The sequence below is a fragment of the Podarcis pityusensis genome (assembly GCF_964106645.2).
Source record: "Podarcis pityusensis genome assembly, chromosome: 2".
NCBI lineage: Eukaryota > Metazoa > Chordata > Lepidosauria > Squamata > Lacertidae > Podarcis > Podarcis pityusensis.
Window position 1 is genome coordinate 67,476,538 of NC_138029.1, and position 20,417 is coordinate 67,496,954.

The following is a 20,417-nucleotide window of genomic DNA, read 5'->3' on the forward strand; positions in this document are numbered from 1 at the left end:
ACTCAGGAACAGATTTGAGTGAAGGACCTGAAGCTCAGCTGAGTTCTGATGCTCCTACTGTACTCAGTAGCTATGCAGAGGCAACCTTTCCTTTAATTCTAATGTATATATTTTGTACTGTACCCCATTTGGTTGATTGCAGGGTACTACTAGTAAAACACAAAGTAGTTTCCACAATCCTGTAGTATGCTCTCCTCTGCTCCAAATCAATCAACAAATGTCTGGCTGTCACAAAGCACGCCCATCAATAAATCACAGTTCAACACTGGAGTTCTCTTTACTAGAGAAATAAGATCTTCATAGACCTGGCTGGGTTTCAGGCCTAATGAGCACAGCAGCTCATGCCCTGAATCAGTTGCTGAGACTAAAAATTCCCATCTCTCCACAGCTGTCTGTCTCCTCCTCTCTGGCTTCTTGCAAGCAATCGGAGACTGTGTCTGCGTGCAGCCTATCTTTGCTCCACCCGTTTTATCCCTCTCCTGGTTCTGGTAGTGAGAGTGGGTGGAGCTTGCTGCAGCAGGAGGGAGAGACAGGTGTGACTCTTCACTAGCCTGACTCACCTCTGCCTCTTGACCTCCCTCCTCCCACTTGCCTGCTTCAGCTTCTGCCTTTGATTCTTGACTTCTCTCTGCCAGACTCTCCTAGCTCACTGAGCTCTGTTACCCCATCAGCTTCTGACTCATCTTCCTAGTCTCTCCTCCATGACCACTTACCATCCCATCACCACTGCCTAGGTTCTGACCCTCCTTCCTCCCTTGGTGGTTGCCCAGCTGGTTCCTCCCACCATTCATCTTGTGTCCAACCAACCAATCATCATTTTATTTGTATGCTGCCTTTCCACAGTTAAAACAATGCTCAAGGCAGCTTACAATATGAAAAGATTTACATAATTACAGACATAGCAAAGTTGTCATAAAAATAAATGAGATACTGGCTGAGGTTTCAGTGTGGTGTTGGGGCTCATGACCTGCTGTTCACACAGGATCCTTGACCAGTGCAAGTATTTTATTTCCTTTTCTTGGTATTATATGCCACCTTTCTTACATCACGGAACTCAGGGTGGTGTACGTTTGATTCCCTGAGGGTCTGCTTAGCTTCAACAAGGTGATGCCCCCCCCCCCCGTACCTCCAATTCATATCCTTCAATATTTGAATCGACCCTTTTATTTAAAAAATGAAATGAAATAATGATTTAAAAATAGAAAACGTAGGTGTTAAATACCTGCTATTCTTAACATACCATATACACTTTTAAATGCCAGGCGTGGGTGTGCCAGATGGCTCCCTGAATTTTGTCAGTCTCTTGACTTTGAATTATATAGAAGAGGTCTCATTGTTTTCCCCCTCTGCAAATAGAATGGTTGCTATAAGCGACAAAAGAGTATGCTGTAGCAGCTCGTATTTAAGATTATTTCATATGAATTTGGTTAGGCGCCACCCTGAAATCCCGCTACTCTTGAGCAGCAACGTCGCGTTCGAAGTGCGATTTTCCGCTTCTGGGCACTTCATTTGGGCTCACTGCGGATTCTAAGAAATGTTAGCGCAATTTTCCTTCGCACGACGTAAGACTTTCTTGCCATATATTATTGCATAGGCATTAAACGCCACTTCTGAGGAAGATCTGCAGAGAGAACCGTGCAAATCCATCCAACCAATGCAGCTTTTCTACGGGAATCATGGACACTGCAGGAAGTATTAAACGCGCGATGGGGTGTCGGGCGTTATTTCGGATTAACTAACGCCGAGTAAGGAGGGAGAAGCGAGGGAATAATGTTGCCTGCGTCGGCCAGCACGGTGGGGGACAAGCGGCAACCGGCTGCAGCTACGACTTCCTAGGGCAGCCGATGGATGAAAAGCCCAAAGGCGGTCGCTAGCCCCAGCGCAGGTGCTGGGAATCTCGCTCCTGGCTGTCTTCCGAGAGCGCCAAGCGGCGCTAAGAAAGGCGGGAAGACGCCTGTGGTGCTGGGGCGGCCCTTAGCGGCGAGAGCGAGGAGCTGCGGGCGGATCCCTTCCCCGCAGGGCCAGGGAGTCATGGAGGAGGCGGAGGAGGCCGGCGCCGGGCCCAGGCGCCGCCGCCGCCGCCGCTCGGGCGGCCGCAGCAGCTCGGAGCGCTCGCCCAGCCCCGGGCGCCTGGACGTGAGTTCGCCGCGCTTCGACCCTCTGCTGGCGCTCTACTCGGAGCGCACGCCGCTGCCTTACCCGGCCGCGCCGCACTTCAACAACCTGGCCGAGTACGAGAGCTTCCAGCGCGGCCTGCTCCGCGCTCCGGGACGTCAGCGAGGGGCCGCCGGCCGCGGCAGCCGCCCTGCGGGGACCCGCGCCCGGAGCCGAGGCGCCCGGGCCCCCGCCGACCCCGAGCGCATCCAGCGTCTCCGCAGCCTCATGGTGGCCAAGGAGCCCGAGCGAGACGAGGCCGAGAGGGCCAGGCAGCAGCGGGGCAGGAGGGCGCCTCGCAACGTGCTCACCAGGATGCCCGGTAAGAGGAGCTGGGCTGGCTTGTTTCTGAAGAGGAGTATATGCTGTGAACTTCTATAAGTCGCTGGTCGGCAAGGGAGGGAAATGCACTCTGCGTATGCTCAGAGGCAGCCCTTTCTTATGACTGGAAAAGGCATTCCGGGGATGGAGCCTCGACGTTGAAAATGGGTCACTGGCTGGTAGCATTTCACAGTTTTATGGATGTGACAAGTACACACTCCTCTGGCCCATGTGCACTGTGATGCACCACGTCCCCCATGTGTTGGCTTGGCTTAGACCCACGTGTGTACGTGTTGCATGGTCTTGGCACACGGCACTGTGTACATACAGGCAAAACCGCAGAAATAAAAATCTGCATAGCACGCTGATTTCTTTATGTGTTAGTTGGCACTAGCCTGTGCTGCTATTGCAGTATTTAAAAAGACACCATTTGGTGTTGTGAAACATACGTTTTAAAACACATGTGCATTCCGGAGTTCTGGCTGGGTATTTGTTGTTGTTGTGATTATTTTCTTATTACATTCATTGGTTGCTTTTTTAGGCAGAGTAACTCAAAACGACCTGCAATATATGAAAGACCACCTGCATTGAAACTGGCCAAAAAAAGGGGGGGGGTCTAAAAGACATTGCTATTTTCAAAAGGCACAATTAAAACTCCATCTGTGTGAGGCCATAGATAATTAAGAGCCGAAATAATGGTTTTTTTTAAAAAAAAAGTTTGTGGGTTCATTGTGGGAAGAATGTGTTTTCTTGATTTGGGTGTGTGTAGGCTGTAGAGAGGGGGTGAAGTGTTTGGAGTGATAAAAATATGATATATTTTGAGGCAAGAGATCATGGGTGTGGGCAAGAGGGAGAACTGAATAAAGAAGGAGTTCTGGAGAAGCTCTGCAGTGTGTGGGAAGGTAGGTGCTTTGATAAGAGAGTAAGGTGTAAAAACACATTAAGATTATTGGTGTAAGGTCTGATGTGGAATTTACTTGCTCATATACTACATATATATCCTGCCTTTCCTCCGAGGATCACAAGATGGTGCATGTGGCTGTACTCCCTATTTTATTCTTGAAACAACCCTGAGAGATAGTGACTAACTGGGCCAAGGTCATGCAGGGAGCCTCATAGCTGAAGGGGAATATGAACCCGGATCCCCTCAAACAGTGTAACCACCACACCATGCTGGCTTAAATGTAATTGACATTAGGTTGACCGAAAATGGGTCATAGATGTTGTTCATAACTGGACGTGTGGACATTTAGTTCAGTATATTCCCTCAGGCCGAGTAACAACATGCAAAGAACATTTTGAAATACGTGTCTGCATAACCGTGTTGTTGAGTAACAAGGGTGAGAGAACTTTCCACGGCCTTGGGGAACACTCTGGCCAGAACAGTTGCTAAAGGTATTGGGATGCATGAAATGTTGAGGTGTATTGCCTTAGGGATGTTGTCCATGGTGGATATTAGGCCTGGTACTGGTCAGAGCAGGAATGGAAAGCTCAGGTCCAGGGGCCTATACAGCCCTCTAGACCTTTCTGCCTGGCCCTCTGGGCTCTCCCCAGATACATCCCTCAATAGCTCTGCTTCACATCCTCCTTGGATGTTTTTCATTGGTTTGGCTGTGTCGCTGAACTTGTATAATGCCTCCTGCTTGCCTGGGTGTAAGAGAGAGAAGGGTGTGTTGTATAGCACAAAGGTAATACTCAGATTCATTGCTCCACCCACTTTTGCTTCTGGCCCCACCTACTGCTGGCAGGTGGGCCCCAGGAGGTTGCCTACTGGACAGGTTGATTTAGACATCAAAGGTCAGGTACTCTGTTCAGTTGCAAAGCAAGAGTGACTGCATCTTAAGGGCCTCAGCTCAGAGACAGCATGAAGTGAAGACACGAGTCTCCTGCCGGGAGATGTAACCAGTCAGGTACTTTCTGCAGCTTGCTGTGCCCCCATATCAAACACATGTTTTTTTCCACACTCTGTGGCTTGACATGTATAATACAAAGCAGAAGCCCTGCATTTGGTGGCAGACAGGGGGTTTGTTGAGGTCACTTTTATCCCTCACTCCTCTTGCTTATTTTCTACTTACAGTATCGATTCAAAGAGAGACTAGCCTTTGAGAAAAGGCTCTTTTGCTTCTGAAAAATGCCACTGTCCTAGATAAAACAACAATATGTCCCGCTAGTTATAACAACGGTATGTCCTTTACATTGTTATAATCTAGGTTCTTAACTATCCGTCCTAGGGTTATAAATATAGTGCAGCGACTCGTGATAACATGATGATAGGCAAGTGAATCACAGCTTGAAGTGTGATGATGATTGTTCTGAGATTATGCACGAAATCCTTTTGCAAAACTCCCACTTATTTCAGTGGGATTGTGATTTCCATTATGGTTTGGAATACCTGTACCGAGAGCCAGAAGACTGTCAGAAATAAAGTTTACATGCATCTTAATACAGTAATTAGATCTCAAGTCTTAATTGAACAAGTACAGTGTTGTTTGTTATTGATGCGATGAGTTTCCATTTTTCAGGCTAAAGAGTTGAAAAGGTTGGCTAGTAAATTTCACTTAAATAGCAAATAGATGGTGATTCCTAACCAAATGTAAAGTGTTAACTATGTTCACTGCTTTGGGAACCTTAGGGCCAAAAAGAAGTATATAGAGTTGTATGCAGTTGTGTTCCTCCACACACAGAAGGCTTGTTCTTCCAGCAGAGAGACTTTGTGAACAAAAAGAGGAGAGAGGAGTTTTTTTCAAGTTGTTATTTTATCCTGTCTCAGGCATACAGCCTGTTCCACCCATCCCCCAAAGACACTTTACAACAGTCTAATGTAGTTTGGCCTTAAATTACAAATTTCCATTGTCTTTAAGGTTTTCTTACATGCTGACTTGGTATGTGGCCCAGATGTTGTTGTACCATAAAACCTCTAATCTTATTTCCTCACTTTGGATTGCTAGCCACTTGCTTTTAAAGTAGATGGTTTTAGGAACAAATATGTGTTCTGTTTCTGTATCCAACAAGTAAATAATAAACTGAGCATATATAACCATGGGCAGCAGCATTGACCACATGCTGTCTACATTGGCATTATCCTGACAAAATATTGACCTTCTATAGTTGTTTGAGTGGAGCATCTGCCCAAGCTTTTCAACGTACGAGATAGGTTTACCTGTAGTGTTCATGACAGTTTATGTTACAGCAATCTACTATTGGGTCACTGAATTGCTATCCATGCTGAGCTTATTTTATGCAGACTTAACTCATTGATGCCCATGGATCTAGCCATGCTATTTAAAGGACATGTTACTTCTTTATTTTGCTTTTGTTTTCTCCAGTATGATTGGCGATAGATACATATAGGTTGTTTGGTAGAGGCAATCCTTCCTAGCCAGAAAATACATGTGCCCCTTTTCTGAAAATCATCTTTAATTTTGTTGATTACTGATAAAAAAAAAACAGTAATCAGTTGATTACTAATTAAAAAAAGGATTTACCAAGAAAGTACCAAGATTAGTTGTAGCTTCTTAAACTCAGACTATAGAATATCACAGAATTATTGTACTCAGCCTCTTTCTGATCCTTCATTAAGCTGCAAAAAGTCTGATTTGGATTCATTGATTCTGTAGCTGGAAGCATTACAGAGTTAATAAACCTTAATAAAACTCTGAAACTTCATAGGCTCCAAGACTGATAAAGCTACATAATCTGCATGGGAAGAGATCTTAAATTCATTTCTTGTTTTTAAGCCTTGAATAACAATTATTTTCTCTGCTTTTGTGAAAGACCAAAGAATGATTGAAGAACCCAAATAATAGTGTGGTCTCTCCCATGCATAAAAATAGAGCTGTTTAGCTGTTAAGATAGAGAAGAGATTATGCTGATTTTTCAGCTCCCCAAAAGTCTTTACAGCACATGGATAGAGCTGGAGAACCAGAAAGCGATAGTGCCAGAAAGGGTCTTCCTATGGTGAGTAATTATTCCCTGGCACATAAAGTTTAGAAGCCATTGTTGCTTGGGGCTCAGTCGTCATGCTGTGAGTAGTGGGTCTCTACGCTGCTTAGAGGAGCCATAAGGGATATGGAGTGAAGATCTGCAATCCTATGACCTAGCTCCATGCTGTAAAGTGATCCTAACATTAGAGCCTGGAAGGGGATTGCTGGAGCAGGGAAACTGATACTGTTTATATCCCAAAAGGACTGTCATATTTGTAAAGATCCTAAATCCAGGAGTAGCCAACGTGGTTCCCACCAGATGTTTAAGGCTACAGTTCCCATCAGCTCCAGCCTTGGTCAGTCATCAGGAATGATGGAAATTGTAGCCCTAAGCATATGGAGAGAGCACCATGTTGGCTACCCCTGCTTCAAATCTTGCCATCTTTCAGGGTCACTCTCAATTTCACTTGCTAATGGAAAAATTAGTTTTGAGTTGATATTTTGTGAGGACAATTCTAGTATTCATGCCAGTTTGCAACATGCTATAATCCGAGGTGTCAATGTCATCATTTAATTTTTTATAGGTCAGGGTTTTTTGCTTTGCTTATGAGCATAAATAAGGCATTAGTACTGTCCCACTCTGTTGGATGTCTGGCATGTACGTTTACATGTCTGGCATTCATGTTTACATAGTTTGCTTATCCAGGAGATTTGGTGTGCAAGACGAAGAATGCTAGATAAGCTACGTTGTTACTAGACTGGCTTATGTGTGAATGGCTTGGATACAGAGATGCAGAAAGTTTGTTCCACTCATGGGAGGGCTGTTCTTGACACAGCAGAAGAGTGTTGCACAATAAAAATTATCCACAATCTAGAGGAGCTATTGTGTTTGTGTGAACTCCTCTTAAGACTTTTATGTGGCTTTTTGGTGTTTATATATCACAGCCTGCGTCCTCCCTATGTTTCTTGAGCTGTAATTTAACACCCTGAACCATGTTGGTGCTGCAGTGTGTGCAGACTCCTATTGTTTGCGCAAGAGTTCATGGAATACATTTGTACCTTGGTTCTCAAACGGAATCCGTTCCGGAAGTCCGTTCGACTTCTGAAAACATTCGAAAACCAAGCTGTGGCTTTCTGTACTCAATCAAAAGCCATGGAAGCCCCGCTGGATGTTTGGCTTCCAAAAATAATTCACAGTCACTTCCAGGTTTGTGGTGTTCGGGAGCCAAAACGTTCGAGCACTAAGCTGTTCAAAAACCAAGGTACGACTGTAGTACTAACATGTTTTTTTTTTTGCTTTCTACTTAGTATTATTTGAATATCTTTGTGTGTGTGTTTTACTTAGAAGGCGTTTTTCATACCTTACTGCCGCTTACACACACACACACACACACACACACATTTAAGCTAACTATGAAAGCATCAGAAAAAGCCATAAAAAACACCAGGCAAAGCCATTAAAATAACAGGCATTTAAAAGAGTATCGGGCATTGTTAAAACAGTGGAAAGCAGGATGAACTTGACCTGATGCTTTTGCATATTTGTCTAGCGGGGGTGACCAAAATTTGGGTGTTACCACTGAAAAGACCTTCTCTCTTGTAGCCAGGCACTTACCCTCCAAAGGCAGATGTTCATGGAGAAGGGCCTTTGAGGCTGATTTTAAAGAATGCCATTATTTAGATGGCCAGGTCCCAGGCTCCCAGACTGTTTAGGGCTTTAAAGGTTGAAAGTCAACATTTTAAACTGAATCCAGAAATAGACCAGTAGCCACTGCAGCTCTTTTAAACATGTTCTGATACGTTTTTGTTGCCGGTCTTGTAGTCCCATTAAGGCAAGTGACTACTATGTGTGCTTATAGTTGCCCATCAAACTATGGGGTACAGATCATTTTCTTGTATAAATTAAGCCACAGGAACCATGCTGATGATTGGCACTTTGTTACAGAGGCAGTGATTATCTACTAAAAATATTTATGTTGTATGGTGACAACCCCCAGTAGCCTTTTAATTATCCTTTAGAATTTGGGTATTAAACACATACTTTACATTGGGGGGAAAATCCATTTTGAACTATTAGGGATGTAATTATGGCCTCCTAGACTGCACAAATGATTGACAATGCATCTGCATTGCTTTTAAGCCACAGAAAAATAATAGCTACATGCAGAGCATAATAGTTTTTGATGTTCACAGAATGGTTATGAGCTGCAGAGACAAATCTAACACAGGGTTTTTCCTCCTCTGGAGAAATCATCATAAGAGTGTAGAAGCATCTCTTGGTATTTGGTGGTGATAGGGTTAGGGAACTATGCCAGCTGGATATGATTGATAAGAGGTTGAATAGGCCATTCAGTGCCATTAGGACGGGATCAGAGTGCTTTATTAGCAAAATATTCCACAGATAAGCATTCCTGAAAACACACAGGACTAAAGAACAAACTGATATGTGCAAGAGTTGTGAAACCTCGATCATTTTCTGCAAGTCTTACGCTTTGAGCCCATGGAGCTCAGTGTTCAGAATAAGACAAGACTGACCTTGCAGATACTGGTTCTGATTTAAATAAGCCTGAGTTCCACTTTATATTATTTACTGGGATTTTGTGGGTTGTAAATCTTAATAGCTAGGTGAGGTTGACCAATTTTCCTTATACAGTGTTACCTCAGGTTACGAACTTAATTCGTTCCAGAGGTCCGTTCATAACCTGAAACCGTTCTTAACCTGAGGCGCGGTTTTGCTAATGGGGCCTCCTGCTGCTGGCGGACGATTTCTGTTCTCATCCTGGGGCAGAGTTCGCAACCTAGAGCAACTACTTTCGGGTTAGCGGAGTTTGTAACCTGAAGCGTTTGTAACCCGAGGTACCACACTATATGTTGTTACTATGACATAAGAAAACTGAAGCCTTCAGTAGTGTTATAAAGCGTAGCTAAATTTGTTATTCCTTAACTGCATTCAGACATGACACTTTAAAGACTAACTTGTTTTATCATGGCAAAAGTGAAAAGTAGTTAAAAAGTATTGGTGCAAACAGGGCAAGTTTGTTTTTTAGATCTCCCCCAAAGCAAGTTGTAGACTAGAGTAACCTATGACCCTTCAGATGTAGTTGGACTCTCAACTTCCATCAGACTCAGCCAGGAGGGCTAATGGCTGAGGATAATGGGAGGGCTAAAGCTTTCCTATTCCTGCTGTACAGGAATTTAGTTAAGACATTGCAGCTGAGTGGATACTTGGTATGAGAGTATAAATTGGTGACATTTTCCCTAAGCAGAGTTCACTGTAATGCTTTGAGTAAAAACAGTGAATGGTTTTGTTTTATTCTCCATGGCATTTGTTTCAGTAAAAAGTAATGGCAGTTTACATTTATTCTAGTTCACGAAGGCAGTCCGCTTGGGGAGCTTCACCGATGCGTCCGTGATGGTGTAAAAGTCAACGTCCACGTCCGAACTTTCAAAGGACTTCGTGGAGTCTGCAGTGGGTTCTTGGTTGCATTTGACAAGTTCTGGAATATGGTAAGGATTGTCACCCCCTTTCTATGATTTTACAGCTAATTACCAATTGGCAAAGGGTTACTTCAACCAGATGGCATGTTCAGCAAAGGGGTATGGACGATCCTCTAGTTTCCAGGTAGAAGTGAGTCTTGGCTCTTATCTGGTCAGTTCAAAGCATCAGTGGAACAGTCTTGCACCCTGTTTGCACCCTGTTGACCAGAGAGTGTTTCTTCAGAGTCTTGTCTTCGGTTAACACAAGCTGAGCTAATTGTGTTGGATTGTTCTCACTTACCTTTCTCTTTCTTTCTCTTGTTTTATGCCCCCCATTCCCCCCCCCCCGCAAGATCTTTGCCACCTCCTTTACTTTCTTGGTTGCTAAGTGAAAGACACGCACAAAATGTCTTTGAAAATGTATGGGTGAAAGCAGAAATCTCCCTAAAATATGCAACAAAAGCCCTAGTAGTCATCTGTTTGACTGGAACCCCAAGTCGTCTGGCATTAAGGTCGCCCCCCCCCCCCCGCCATTCTCTTGACCTCTCTCCCACATGCACAGCAGTTTGTCATCTTTTTGTTAAAGTTCCTTCCGTGTTATGCTAACTCTGCAAGGGCTTTTTAGTTTAGTTCGAACTGGATGCTGACGAGTCAGAATTAAGACACGAGCTGAATGTGCCACCCGTCTAGAGTGCTAGCTGCAAGTGTAAGCACAAAACTTGATACAGAATCAGAGAAAAAGTTTTATTTGCATCACCAGGCCAGAATCCTAACCAAACTGACTAGACCTTCAGAAGAATAGGGAAGGGCAATAGGCAAGTGGCTGCGCCCTCTAACACAGCCCCCCCCAACCTCTTCATGTTTGGCAGAAGTTCAAAAGGAGGAGCCCCAATGCACAGGGCTTTCATTCATATGGAGAAGTCTATGTGTACAGACTCCTCTTGTACTGAACCCGGGAACTTGGAAGCGTGGAGCCCCTGGAGATGTTAGGGGTGGGGCAAGCAGGCAGGCATGCATGCAAAGCACTTCTGAAAAGGGCTAAGGAGAAGATGAAAAGAAATGTGCAAACATTTTGTAATTGTAATTCTGCAGGTATCCTGTTTAAATTTGTGCTTTCTTCTGTTTTTCTTTTTAAAAAATATAATTGTAAGCAGTGTCTTTATAAAAAACAACAACCTGGAAAGGATTAAATTATTGGAGTAATGTGTAAGCTGGATAATGCTAATTCCTAATTCTCTGCACCCAGGCCCCAAAAGTTACATGACAAAAATGCCATATACAGCCACAGCCTGCCTTGATATTTTCTTTCTGCTTCCCTTGCCCTAGGCCCTGACAGACGTAGATGAGACGTATCGAAAACCTGTGCTGGGTAAAGCTTTCTATGTAGAGCCACAGTTGACTCTCACCAGGGTAAGTAGCCATTCTCCCGCTTGTTTGTTGTTCTGGGCCAGCCCTGCTGTTAGGCAGAGTGACAGCAAAGATCCCCTGTGTTGCGAACAGAAAAATCTGGCAACCTAAAAGCAACATGACAGGCTAATAATTTGATTACAACACTTTATATAGCTACTAAATTGTATCTTCATTCAGAGTCACTAATTAGTAGTGAAAGCTGAACCATTGTAACCTATGTACCCTCTCGTACCTCTTATTTGCTGAGGAAGAAAGTTTGAAACAGTCGGTTATCCAGGAAGGACTGTCCTGCTACTGCCTCGGGAGCATCAACTTCTTTCAGCATGTTCACTGCTAAATATATGAATAAGTCGTGGATATAACCAGGTGCATCCGTGCTGTGGTTGGGACTTTATACTTATTTTGGAAGGCATGTTGCCTCAAGCTTGAATCGTTCTCTGTTTGATACACCATTGAAAAAATCCTTTACTTTGGGAAATTCTCTGAAGTCACATTAGTTGGTGTTACCTTGTATATATTGTATGCCACTTGACTCTGAATGAAGATACAATTTTGTAGCTATATAAAGTGTTGTAATCAAATTATTGGCCTGCCTTGTTGCTTTTAGGTTGCCAGAGTAGGCAGAGTGAGGCAGCAGATATGGAGGAGAAGAGAATGGTGGCAAGGTGTTGGAAGGGAGAGCTGTGTGTGCCACACCATGGCCTACCCAAGCTAGCCTGCTAATTTCCATTCCAGCTGGATTCTGTACATGCAATGGGGGGGGGCATCTTGTTCTTTGCCTCAGACAGCAAAATGTCTTGGGTCAGCCTTGTAGTTGGCTGGTGCAAGTGCACTAAATTTAAGCCTATAAGCTCAATTTCCCACATACTAAGGGTGTATTTTATTTCAAAACAGACTTAAGGTTAAGCTGGAGCGCTAGCTCATTTCTTAATGTCAGGTAAATGGATAGAGCAGCAAAAGTGGGCCCCGTTCCCACTTTCCAGCCCTTACCTTGTAAAGAACTTATAAAGTTGCTGGCCAAGGGTAGAGATTTCTTTTTCCAAAACCTTTATCTTTTGGCACACTTGGCAACATTAATCCACTCTTTCATAAAATGTTAACAAGGTGGCTTACAACATATGGAACGCAATAAAAGCAAACTATAAATATCTACAAAACATAATTAAAAATATTTGATACTGGATGTGTTTTGCAAGCTTCAGCTATAGGTGGCAGACAGTGTAATTTTTTTTACTTGCAGCTGGTATACACATGCTTGATGGCTTAGGACTTGTTGCTTTGCAACCTGCTTCCTTGGGAAACACTGTTAAAGGGAGAGGAAACTTCTGTCTATGCTTATGCCCTTGATAGCCTTTTCACATGGGCAGCTTCCTAAAATGACGAGCATCCATGTGTGAGTTCTCCATTAGCCATTGCTCTTCATGACCAGTGGTCAGCAGATTTATCCAGCAAAATGTATCCACTAGTACCACTTACTGTTTAACATTTATTCAACAGCAGCAATGAACTAGGCTCTATTCACACAAAGACTGAAATGATGCAGTCCTTGTCCCAGAGGGCTTACAGCTCAAATCAGATTGATCTATTGCTTTTAGCCCCAGGATTTAACAGAGCAGTACAAAGTCATAGCAGTAGCATTTGTCACAAGGCCAAATCTGCTATGTGTACATGCGTGAGGTGTGTTAGTCATGCACACAGAAAACATGGAAGCTGGATAACTCCATAACTGCCAAATAAGTAATCTCCTTAGCATTAGAGTGCTTACAGTTTGTATTATCCAGCCAGCAGAAAGTACTGTACATGAAAAGCATTGCTGTGTATTTTTCCTCTTGCAAAAAACACCCACTCTCTAGTTAGGCCCTCCGTGGTGGGCCATATGCTTTCAGATTACAGAATGAGATGACAGCTTTCATGACATATTTGTTTCCTCCCACCCCCTGTAGCTGTTTGACAGACTCAAGCTGCAAGAGTCCCTGGTTAAGAAGGACGTTTCAAAGATGGCTGCTGATCTGCCAGCTCTTCCATGTGATCCTAGGACACTTCGGTGGAAGTCCGAGTCAGGTCGGAGGAGGTCAGAAGAACGAGGGGCAAAGAAGCGCTCGAGCAAAGAGAGGACACGGAGCTCTAGCCTGCCTCGAACTTATGGGAAAGAGATTGAGCTGTCTGGCAGAATCTCCCAAACAGAGGGGACGAGTGCAGGTGGCACAAGAGGTCGATCACGGAAAAAGCGGAGGCCCAAAGTGGATTACCAGCAAGTTTTCACACGGCACATAAACCAGATTTTTATTCGGGGGGAGAATGTCTTGCTTGTTCATCTAGCCCATTGATCTGATTGCCATTACTCAGCCAGCAGCATGAACAGTGGTGGCAGCTGCATGCTACTTTGTGAATTGTTTTGTAACTTCTTCTCTTCCTCTGACTGAAAGGAAGGAAGGCAAGAGCATCTTGAGCCAGCTACCAGCTTGTTTGGACTAAAATTTGGCCAAGGAAGCTGCTGCCTCCACAAAGAGAAAGATCTCCTAAGTCCTTGAACAGTGGAACTTCCAGAATTTGTGATGCTGTGGGGCAAGTATTGCTGTATATTAAAAACCCATGTGGTCTGAAACAAGTAGCTCTGTTTTTGCTATGTGGCTGCAAAAGAAGCGGAGTATGCCATTGACCTTGGTACTTCATTGTGGAATGCTAGTAATTTGAAATCATGGGAAAGCACGTTTATAAAAAAATGGCAATGGAATTCAGAGCATGTGAAAAGGAGGAATGGCTTTAGGTATGGACTTGTTTGGATCTCATCTCTCCCTCCTCCTAATAGCATGCATGGGTGGGGAGGTATTCCAGAGTTGAATCACAGTGCCCTCTGGTGTCTTGAACAAAAAGGGAATGGAAACTGAATCAAGTGGTTATTTGCTGATGGGATGCCTTTTCTCTCTAACTCATTTGTGATCAAAGGCAGTATTTGGCCTTTTCTTCAGTATTTACACAGCCTATGCTCTTAAAACCATCTTCCCCTGCTTCCCCACCCCACCCCACCCCACCCCGCGCCACCAGCAAACAGTGAATGTAGCTAACTATGTAACTTCTCTACCTGGAGCTTGTCTAAATGTATGTATTATAAAATGGGTTGGAACAACCCAGAAATTGCAATCCAAGTTTTTTTTAATTGTTCATTTCATCCATTTGTGTGTTGCAGCGGTAAAGACTTAAGGCGATGTACATAAGTTGCTTAAAATAGAGAAGATGGTGTTTTATTCTTAGGCACAGTTATACATTATAGAAGTGGCTGATTTCCCTGATGGTGATTGAAGAGAATAATTTGCTTGTGATACCTGCAAGCGTAGTCCTGATTGCTTCTAGGTTCTGAATGACATGCCTCTAATGCTAGTTTGATTGTTCCTGAGAAGCATGTTTTAAGACTACTGAAAAGTATGCATGGTGATTATTTAGAAAATCAGTATTATTAAATGTTTCCCCCCTTATGATTCAATAATCATCAGAAGAAGCTGTGCAACATGTTGTAACAATACATATATATATAAAGTGTCTGCCAAGAGAGATTTTATGGTGCTGTATAATAGTGCCCTCTGTTTACAGTGAGTGTGTGTATGTAGCACTCCAATAGCTGGACTTTGCTGCCATTGCTTGTGTTGGAATGCAATTACTATTGTATTGGGTGGCATTTTAAAAGTCTCTGTAGAATTATTAAGCTCAAAAACACAGATTTCTAACTCAAAACATATAGGTTACATTTTGTAAGTCAATTCTGATTTTCTAGAATAATCTAGCAATCTTCTAATGATTGGCGTTTTCCACCATCGATAGTAACCCTTAGACAATTGCATGTAGTTTGTGATTATCATTTTTTCAGGCTTAAAAAAAAATATTCATGGGTGGAGCTCAGTTTCTTTCCTCTTATTTCTCCAGCCGAGTTATGGGCTGCAAAATGGGCTGGGTAGGCTCAAGTAGGGTAGATTTCAAGGTGGGGAGGGAAGATGATTGTTCCAACTTTTGTGTTTGGAGGCAACCATTTTTTCCCCACTCAGTGCCTTGAAATTTGCAGAGTTATGGCATCATGTGGGATTCACAGGATCTTTTTGTAGAAAGAAAGAAAGAAAGAAAGAAAGAAAGAAAGAAAGAAAGAAAGAAAGAAAGAAAGAAAATCTGCTGCTGCTAATGATGAGCCCTCTCCCAAATCACCTGGAGAATTATTTCCCTTCAGAAAATATTTGGTGAAATGGCCCCAATTTGGAGGAGCTCTGAATGTCATGCTCACCCCCCGAAAACTGAGGCTGCAGTTTGAAAAGGAAGGCCAGTGTGGAGAAGAGGGGCTTCTTAACCCTTTTTGTTCATGTTGTTTTTCCTGGGGAGTCCCAAAGCTTTCCTCACTGGAGAGTAAAGCAATCTTCAGTGGAGAAAACAGCATGAGGAGAAAGGGTTGTGCCCCACAGCCCGCCTGCTTCAAATTCTGTGAAAAAGAAGCATGGAATGATCCACTGTGTGAAGTTCTGCCCTGAGTATTGTGAGGTTCAAGGAATTAGCCATTTTATTGTCAACCTAGTACAGCTCAAGATGACAGACTGAAAGAAAGGTACAAGAGCTAGGAAAGGAAAAGGAGCCAAACTTGGAGTTCACCTGCCATTTGCTATGTTTAGCATAATCTCTTGACTTGATGTGTAGCTTCCCCATTGAGTGGGAATGGGATATGCAAAATGTCTCGGATGATGTTATATTTTTCCCTGGGTTATTCTTTGCCATGCTGCAATTTAAAATGCATGTCACAAACATGTTTTTCACTCTTTCACCCTCCTTGCTTCAAAAAGAAACCCAGGGACATGAAATACTAGTTTCTGAATTCCCTTAGCAGCCTACCTTTTGCCCTTTCCAGTTTGACTTTTCCCAGTCACCTTTGGCTGCAAAGGCTATCACAAAAATGATCTTAAGAGATTCTTGTGGCTGGATTTAACGAATTTTGTGTCTGTTCTTGATTCTTCCTCTGTGGCTCTTTTCTCCTCAAAGTACAGTTTCTTGACTCTGTGCTCCAGACAGTTTTCTTTTAGCTTAAAAAGTTCACCTAGACACCTCTCCCATCTATCTATCTATCTATCTATCTATCTATCTATCTATCATCTATCTATCTATATCTATATATCCCACATTTTCTATTTTGGGGGGTGGGTAGGCTTCATATGTCTGTTCTTGAGATGCCTGCCCTTTCACATTCTACTTCGCTAAGGTTAGGCCCCCAAAATACAAATTTAAGTGGACCATCAAATTTTGTTTTTTGCTTTTTCCTGAATGATCTTTCCCTTCACTGGTCTTTATCCATATTCTTTGGAATGCCAAATGCTTTCATAAGTCTGCCTCTGTAAGTTTACTACCTCATGCTTCAGTGTTTAAATTGCTGCTGCTTTTGTCTTCCAGAATCCTTTTCACAACTTTGTCTGTGGTCCCATATCCACTGTCAATTTCACAAGACTCTCTTTTGAATTCTTAAAAATATCTTCGGACTCTTACTGACTTGCACGTTTTCTATTGTTACTTGAAGCCTCTAGATCAAAGGTGCTAAGCTTAATTTCCAAGCTGTTGTTTTGGAGTTGCAATTCGCCTTGTGTAAGTAGTACTTATGGAAGCATATCTGCCTATCTTACTATTCTTCCCACACCTTGCAAATTAACTCAGGATTTATTTATTTATTTATTTATTTATTTATTGACAAGAGTTTCTCACTAGAATTCCTATCCTGTCTTGCCACTTGGTTTCTAAAGTTGCAAAGTGTAGATGTCAAACGTAAAGTGCCCCCACTTTCCAAAGATAGTAACTTCATAAATTTGAGACAAAGCCACTATATAGACCTGATGAGTAAGGCACAAATGTCTGGAAAGGGGGACGTTTTCATATTCTTCATCAGCTTTCCTCTTCCAGATTTTTCTGTTAGTTTCTTGCCTGATTGATATGAAACACACAACTCTCCAATTCAATCCAACAATTAAAAAGAAGAAAACAGAAAGTTATGGAGAATCAAAACCAAAAAGGTCTGTGTGGCCACATTTTACTTAGCAAGTATGACATTTGAAAACTCTGTACCCATGTGTGAGTCACGCAGGTGTTTGTAGCATTTCCATACCAGTGATGTGACAAATGTTCACCTGTAGAACACTACCACAAATATGCAAAGTGGTTGTTTTTTTTTAGACCTCCATGTAGAGGTTTTGGTATTTAAACCCTCAGTTACTGTGCGGCAGGTGGTGTTTGTTCCATCACTGCGGCAAGAAAATTACACGTACTGAGCCTTTCCCTTTCTTTTCAACTTTTGTGAAGAGTTGGCAAACCTGCAAATGCAGGTATGTGTGGCTCTGAAGGTTGCAACTATGTAATTGACAGGCTGAATGGAGGTCTTGGAAGTCGAACTTTTTTCTGCTGCAGACTTGCTGCCATTGGGGGATTTTTTGTGTAAAGAGAGAAAATACCCAGAGAGAAAAAAATAATTCCTATATTGCTCTGACAATTTTTGTCTCAATATGAGTTCAATAGTGCCTATTTACACTTCCATCAGTAAGAATCTGCTATGTGTCAAAACTCATTACTCATTCCACGCAGCTCAAAGCATACTCTGGGAGTGGTTGAAACATATTTTAATTCTGTTTCCTCAGTTTGCAACAGAATTTCTGTTGGGGATGAAGATGCAGAGAATTACATTTCTGTTCAGCGCTAGGAATACACCAGTGCCTTGTTGAAGCTCTTCCTCAAAATGGATGTCAGAGGCCTACTTTAGTGGAGGAGTAATGTGAATAACTTGTCTCTTGATGTATACAAGCCCTTTTTAGATGTCTCTGAAAAGAGCTATTGCTCTTGGCTGTCAGAGGTGAAAGCCTGTCATGAAAGAGAAAAAGGCTTATCATGTTTCTGGATACCTGCTTTATTAGCTTCACAACAAGGAGTAGGATTAGTACACCTGAGACTCTGTCAGACTTGTATTCGTTTAGAGTGAAAAATAGTTTGATCAGGTTGTGTACAAACATAGCTAGTCTGTTTCTTCCCTTTTCTCTCAGAAGATTGAAGCTTTCCCTCAGGAGAAGGGGGGGGGGACCCTGAAAGCTGCTCCAGGCTCCTTTCGCAATTATGTTTGATTTTCACTACTTCAGAGCAAAGTGCAGCTGTATCCTAGTATCATCTCCTTGGTAAGATCAGTTTTAGGCTGAGAAACAAACAACCAGAAATACTTTTCCAACCTCTCTTGGCATTGTTAGGAATTTCTTCAGCTGACTGCTGTACTGATACATTCCTGGCTTAATGATAAAGGTTGGCTTCAGTGTTTAAAGCTTAGATAAGTGAACCTGAACTACATTACAAATTGGTTTAAGTGGCCTGGTCTTCCCACTGAACCTTGGAAACTGTAGTTTAGTGACTTCAAAGTGAACTTCAGTTCACAAGGTTCCTTGCTTAAAAACCATAGCAGGCGCAAAATTGATTTAAATTTGTAGTGCAGGTATACTTTTAGCCTCAATCACTGGGTTTGATTCTTCTATGCCTTTGCTTTCTGTGTCTATTTTCCCTCTGAGACTGTTCGCATTTGTAAATAAAGGGGTAACGTTTGCATTTTTTGTATAATGTAAAATGTAAAAAAAACAACAACAGTAAAAATACCTATTACACACCCTTTTTGTCAGGCATTAGCTCTCTAGCTTTGCAACTCAACAGATCAGAACGGATAGATATATGGCATATAATACACACACAAATACTCTGAACTAAACCCCGGTTTAGTTGCAAGTACCCACCAGAGTACTTTGGACTGGAAGGAACATGCAAGCTGTTTAATCTGTCTTCCTGTTTTATTTCTGAGAAGAAATTGCTGCTACGAACCTAAAAATGAATGTACATTTTATTTATTTATTTTTGCTTGATGGATTTAGATTTCTGTATACAAAAGAGTTCAACCTCTAAGGCAATAAATATATTGATGTAACATAGACTGCTTCAGAGTTATTTCTTGCAGACTAACTATTAGGACAATTTATATATGGCACAATTTATGTACTGACAATTTTGATGCCAGGAATATTTACACACTTGGTTTATTACATTGTAGGTTATTGCAGAAAAACAATCCAAAATAAGCTGCTGAGAAGCTGATAAAAACAGCAGTTGCCTTAAAACCATCCACCATCACCCCACAGCAGGAGAATACAATCACCTTGAGGCCAAAGGCTGGACATTTTCTTATTTTTATTTTTTGAAGGGGAGGAGGAATCTTAGCAAAATAGACTCCACTGTTAAGGTTAGCTATTCCTTTATGGTTGTGAGTTGTCTATTCATTGCAGAATCGGGAAGGGTGTGCTTCTGCATTTCAGAGGTGTGTATTTGTGAGATCCCCTTCTGATCTGAGGTGAAAGTTTTCATTTGGGGGGTGTATAAATGGATTTATTCATAGTGTAATGTAGAAGATTAACTGTGAACTGTCATCATGAGTTTTATGTTGGGAGATGCCATGTATCTGCAGGGAGGCTGAGCAGCAGTTATTGCAATGTGTCCGACTGGGGGATATGGCCCACATACTTGAGCCAAGGCATCAGAATCTGATCAATTTTAGTTGGTTGACTGTAGGCCAGTAAGACTGCAGAATTCCACCCAAATTGAAATTATTAGCTGGGGGTAGGTGGGGGCCTTCTGAGAGAATAAAAGGCTGGGATCTGGTCAAGAAGGGACGGGGGGAAGTGTGTGTGGTTGTTGTACATCTGCTGGAAGTTGAGTCACACAGTGGACACCTGGGGACTTAAGGAGTGGCTCGGAGTGGCTTGTGAAACCTGAGAGGATCTGAGAGCTGAAATCACAGGCTAGAGCTGTGGAAGAAGAATGGCGGGGAAGAGAGGCAGCATTCAGGAGAGTTCTGCCCCCAAGAATCAGCAGCATTGTGGAGAAACTGAGGTAACAACAGTTTCTGGGCAGGGGGGGCTGGGGAAGGCAGCAGAAGTCCTGAAAAAAACTTGAGAGACTCAACAGGGAAGTGTTCATGGACTTGACTGAAGATTGCAAGTGTGCTCAGTCGATGAGCATTAACTGAGGAAGAGTGGCATCAGGAAAATTAGCTTTGAGTTTGAATACAGGTAGGACCAAGCTCACACGATTACTGAAAGGAAT

The 20,417-nt window shown here is 42.7% G+C and overlaps 1 protein-coding gene across 1 annotated transcript; it reads left to right on the forward strand.

Moving 5' to 3' along the window:
• The first annotated feature begins 768 nt into the window (after positions 1 to 768).
• On the forward strand, positions 769 to 19,249 carry LSM11 (LSM11, U7 small nuclear RNA associated). Its single transcript, XM_080988683.1, is given in 6 exon segments — positions 769 to 2,288; positions 2,290 to 2,342; positions 2,345 to 2,476; positions 9,766 to 9,905; positions 11,202 to 11,285; positions 13,229 to 19,249. Coding segments are annotated over 6 exon segments (1,233 nt in total). The 5' UTR covers positions 769 to 1,848; the 3' UTR covers positions 13,613 to 19,249.
• Positions 19,250 to 20,417: the final 1,168 nt, after the last annotated feature.